Source organism: Populus trichocarpa, chromosome 3, assembly GCF_000002775.5.
Source record: "Populus trichocarpa isolate Nisqually-1 chromosome 3, P.trichocarpa_v4.1, whole genome shotgun sequence".
NCBI classification, from domain to species: Eukaryota; Viridiplantae; Streptophyta; class Magnoliopsida; order Malpighiales; family Salicaceae; genus Populus; species Populus trichocarpa.
In genome coordinates this window covers 20656056-20661442 of record NC_037287.2, presented here as the reverse complement: position 1 = coordinate 20661442, position 5387 = coordinate 20656056, and the positions used below count along the sequence as shown (strand labels likewise).

The 5387-nt window shown below is 36.3% G+C and overlaps 1 protein-coding gene across 2 annotated transcripts; it reads right to left on the bottom strand.

Annotated features, from left to right (window-relative positions):
- Positions 1-3729, bottom strand: LOC7478333 (uncharacterized). 2 transcript variants are annotated; one of them, XM_024597371.2, is made up of 9 exons: positions 3495-3729; positions 3000-3337; positions 2611-2787; positions 2348-2488; positions 1761-1874; positions 1577-1663; positions 1319-1489; positions 812-1218; positions 1-445 (listed from the first exon to the last, which is right to left on the bottom strand). In XM_024597371.2, coding segments are annotated over exons 1-9 (1449 nt in total). In that variant the 5' UTR covers positions 3508-3729; the 3' UTR covers positions 1-444. The 2 variants fall into 2 exon arrangements, with proteins under 2 accessions (XP_024453139.2, XP_024453138.2); XM_024597370.2 differs by lacking the exon at positions 3495-3729 and having other exon boundaries at positions 3000-3465.
- Positions 3730-5387: the final 1658 nt, after the last annotated feature.

Here is a 5387-nt window from a genome sequence, read left to right as displayed (position 1 = left end):
TCAAAAGAAAAGGAAATTAATTATTAGCATGAAATAATTAATTACAGAAACAGAGAAACTTTTTCTTGATGTCTATCTTAATCTTGGAGTTTAGTTTTGGAAATCTCTATGTTGCTTACAACACATCTATAGTTTTAGTAAATTAGGGGATGATACTGACTTTTGTATTTAAAATGGCTTCACAAACTATTTTTGAAGTAGACCGCGGTTGACATGGTAATCCTTTATCATAATTAACACTAATTTCTAGTATTAGTATTAATTAGTATGTGTTTGTGTGTGTGTGTGTGTATATATAAATATTAGCAACTTGGCTATTCAGTTCTATACATGAACTAGCCTGTTGTATATCTAGCTGTAAATGAGTTTGAAAGACGAGGCAATTTCACTCTTGTTTCCAGCCTTGCTCCACTGCATTTTCTCCATGAATCAACCACCAAAAAACCTACAAAAAAGTAGCAGCAGCAATAAGGGAATGGAACAAAATCTAAATATGTTTTCTTGTAAGGCTTTAATCAGTCAAAACATATGGATTGACATATTTTTTGAATGCAAATTTATAGTTCTTATTGCAAGACTAGTAAATTGATTCATGGAGTTTTGAGGTGTTAATTCTTGCAAGAAATGAATGGTCAGGCATTATGAGCTGGAACACTGCAAAGTCCCTCAATTTCAAGCCTTTTTTATAAGGTTCTGGTTGCTTTCTTGAGATATGGAACTTCAGACATTCTGAGATGTGGAACATCATGCCGACTTCTACCTGTTACATACAGTAGCATGATTGATACTATAGCAGGAGTGCATTACTTACTAGAGCCATCTCTTCTTTGGAGTTGTATCCTTGGATGAACTTTGAGTTTGCCTTCTAATCTTCCTGCCGTCTCCTCCAGCTAACATTTGCTTTGGCTTTGAAGGAGAAAGACCAGAAGATTCTTGGTTTCTTGATGTTTCTTTGGGAGGACTTTCTGTTCTAGACTTTGCATGAAGCTCTCTACCTTTCCTTTTAATCTTCCTGATGTCCTCTCCAGCTGACAACTGCTCTGGTCTCGAAGAAGAGTTTCCGATGGATTTTCGCTTTGTTGGTATTTCTGTCAGAAGCCTTTCTGATCTAGACTTTGTCTTTGGTTCAGTTAACCCTGCCGAAAACCTTGAGGCCTTCGCTTGAGCTGGTTTATGGGTTGTTGTCAAAGTGAGGACATCACTCTGAACAGGAGTCTCCTGAATTTAAACAACAGGAGGTTTTTTCAGTCTATACTTCATAGGAGAGAAGTCTGAACTGGAAAAGCAAGGCTATTGATACTATTCTGCTAAGGGTCACCTGAACCGTAAAAGAAGGAGTTTGTGGTTGGTTTGAAGGAGAGGAATCTGAATCAGAAGAGGAAGAACTGTCCAGGTCATAGAGTATGTTATCCACCATGACAGGAAGTTCCCAATTGTCTGAGATAGATAACGAATGGGATGGTCTCCGAAGTCTCGGAGAAAGCTCTGCCTGTAAAAAGTTACATGAGTTTTGGCAATTGTCTAGAACTCTTCCCTAACTACCAAATAAATAATCCTGCTAACACTGAATCCTCACCTTTTCTTCTAAGACCACCATGTTCCTCTTAAGTCTTTTGATCATTGTGTTCTTCCTGCATATAATGTCTTCCAATTCGGCAAATCTCTATTATCATGGGAAAAAAAAAGATGTGTTCAAATAAATCAGACCTAGATATGGTGAGAAGAAAAGGGCTAATGCAACATACTTACTGAAGTAATACCTTTGAACCTGCAAATGATTGAAGATCGGTGCTCAGCTCCTTTATGGTGGCATCCTTTTCTTCACACTCTTTCTTCAGATTGAACATGTCTTGGTCTATTGCAAAGGTGTTCATCTGTTGTAGAGACAGAACATGAGTTCAAAGGTGATAAGGAAAGCAGCATATCACGTTATCCTCCTTGATTGTAGGAAATAATTTAGCAGAAACGTTAGGTGATTGTTTCTATAGTTAGTTTCCTACTATAACTATATCTGTACATTCCTATATAAATAAACCTCTCCACCACAGAAGGAAGTGTGGCTTTACCATTCCTGTTAAAAGGAATGCAAACTTCATATATCGGTGAGTTGTTAACTCCAACAGCAATCCGGCGGTAGGTGTCTCCCAATATATTTAATAGCATTTAACTATAAGAAAACAAATTTATGACTGTTGTGGAGAAACTGAGCAACTGAGCCTTTTTCCATGACTGTTGTGGAGAATCATGACTGTCCTTCATGATATTGATCTTTGGAAAACAAATTTATGAGGCTATTACAGATGAAAAATCTTGAAAATGTAATTACTGGGCCAGAATCATCCATTACCTGTATTTCTTCTGCAGAACCAGTTGAACCCCAATCTGAAAAATCTGACATTTTCTGCTCTTCTGGTTCCTCCTCATTTCCGAAAGGGATTTTGCAATGCAGCACCTCATCCCCTCTAGGCATTCTCACAGCTGAGTTCCCCTGGTAGAAAATGTGGAAAATTTTAGTGTTTAGAAGGTAGAAACTGATCATGGTCTGAATATCACCCCTGAAGCTCCAAGTAGGCAAAAAAGTTATTGTATCTAACATAAAATGATTCTCACCACCAAACCAGCTACATGTTCTTGGTGTTCATCACATTGCCAGGAACCACCGTCAACAAATTCAATTCTGTCGCAGCCAAAAGCATCGTTTGCTTTAGTTTCTTCCTGATTATTAATGTCATTCAGCTGATCACACAGATTGTCAAGCTTCTGCTCCATGCTTGATAGAACCTCATCCTGAAATTATTCAAATTCAGAAATGATCAGACCATTAAATTCCAAAGAATTTTTTTTGATGATATATCTTTGTCTTAAATATCACAGTGCAAGATGGAAGAAACAAAAGGATCAATCATTAAGATTAAACGCTCAAGAATAAATTCATGAATAATTAATCATCATCAAGGACAGTCTAACTAATAAAGCAAGCCAATGATGAGATTTCTGACCCTTAGCTCCACAGACTTTTTCAGCTGATTGATGAGCCTATTCTTTCTAGACCCAGCAACAGCAAGACCAAGAGCAGCAACAATGAGAAACCTTTGAATTGGACTAAACAGCTCTGAACCCACATTTTCATCTCGGTTAAAGCCAATGCCAATGGCTATATCCGAGCTGGCTTCCCCTTCATTCACAAGCTGTTCTTGTGGGTCCACCCATGGCAACCGCCGAGGTGATGGAACAGCTTGGCTTGGCTTGAACTGACTCGAGAGCCGGGGCGAGGTGGGAGCAGAAACCGGAGAAAATAGGGAAAGAGAGACTAGAGGTGGAGGAGCACCGCGCCTAGCTGAGAAGCCAAGCTTGTTATGATCAGCCATGAAGAAAACTTGAATATAGCAGAATTTTGTTTCTTCAAAACGTTGGCAATCACAATTGTTTGTCTTTAATAGCTTAAGTTCTCACTGGATTAGTTATTTACCTGTGGTGCTAAATGAAACACTTACCAAAAATATACATTCAGTGCGGGATTAAAGAAGCTGTAACCATAAACAAGCAACGACCATATGCGCTCACGAAGCCATAGCCATGTAGAAAAGCACAGCAGCTTAAGTATGGCGACGAGAGGTGAGATATATGCAGTTAGGCACGTCAGGATTTTGCATGCATTGTTTCCTTTTGTTATTAGAACAGGTTGGAGGGGTCAGATTGAGGTAAAAGTAGCTATAACCACATTACCAAGAGAGGAAATATGGTTATGATTTTGTGGCTGACAAACTATGGAGGTTTCTTGAATGGATGGTCTAGGGATGATGTATATTTTAGCTCTAACTAAGTTTTTGTAGGAAATACGGTTGCCTCGCATTACATTCCAGATATAGAACAAATTAAAGGCACTACATGGGATCATGTATATCTGATATGAAGGGGGTGTTATATGAATTTGATGGTTGAAATTGTGGTAATAGTTGTTTTTTAAAGTATTTTTTGCTCGGAAATATATCAAAATAATATTTTTTTTAAAAAAATTAACACCAATAATCAAAACAATACAAAAATATAAAAAAAATAATTTTTTTTAAAAATAAAACTGTTAAATTTTCATGAAATATTGTTTGAAACACAATTTCAAACAACATCTAAATTAAACCGGATGAAAAGTATTGCGGGTTTTTTGGTAATTATTCATTTCAATTATTGTTTTTCCTTTCAATTTCAACCTTCATGGTTTTCTTTGATATCGTGCATTGTATTTATAATATTAAAAAATTAAATTTTATTTTATCAAATTAAATATTTATTTGACATAATGAGAATTTTATATTAATTTAATTGAGATAAATTATTAGTTAATTTCTTGGTCAATATAATATTAAAAGATAATTTAAAAAAAAAACAGTAATTAAAATAGAAAATATTAAATAAATTAGTTTTTAAGCTCTTATCATATCTTCGCCACCTCTTGCATTATCAAATATGGTTCGGTGGCTAGGTGGTGGCCCAGTGATAAAAGTTTGGGACCAAGAGGTTTGCTCCCTCTGTGGTCTCAGGTTCAAGCCCTGTGGTTGCTCATATGATGGCCACTGGAGACTTACATGGTCGTTAACTTCAGGGCCCGTGGGATTAGTCGAGGTGCGCGCAAGCTGACCCGGACACCTACGTTAAACTAAAAAAAAATATTATCCGACGGCTCTCAAACATATGCAAGCTGGTTATAAGGGCTTTGATTCTTGAATTTTAACAAAGTTCATGGATGACCGAGTAAAATGTGGTAAATGAGAAGAATAAAGAACTATCCTGTCAATGGGCAAATCAAACTTACATAGAAAACTGGACACAACACAAACAAACATGCAATGACCTAGAGATTGAACAGAAGATCCGATGACCAACAACTCTATGTTTTAGACATTTTTTTTAAAAAAAACTTAAAACAAAATTATTTTGAAAAACATAAAATCGATTCTCGTACATGCTTAACCAGGTTATCTTTTAAAATCAAGCCAGGTCTCAGGTTGATGAGAGTTATCGAGTTGATTTTTTGAACCGAGTTTGATAGCTATTATCCATATTAAAGGGCTTAAAAAAAATGAAAATTGCATTGCTAAATAGCTAAATCTGAACGGCGTAGGTGATTATAATGATCTTTGAACAAAATAAAATTTCCAATTCGATCTCCTATTTATGAAACATTACCCAATTAACCCCCACCATTTACATTTGTGAAAAATAATGAGATCACTGGAAGACAAACAGGTCCTTATGATTCTAAGGAGATGGTTATTTGGAAAATGTCCAATTGATTTGGGGGTCCCAGTTGATTTTGTTTTTGTCTGGGACCAAATTGAGACTTGGATGATATTTGGGGGATGAATATGTCCTTTACCAAAAACAAATCA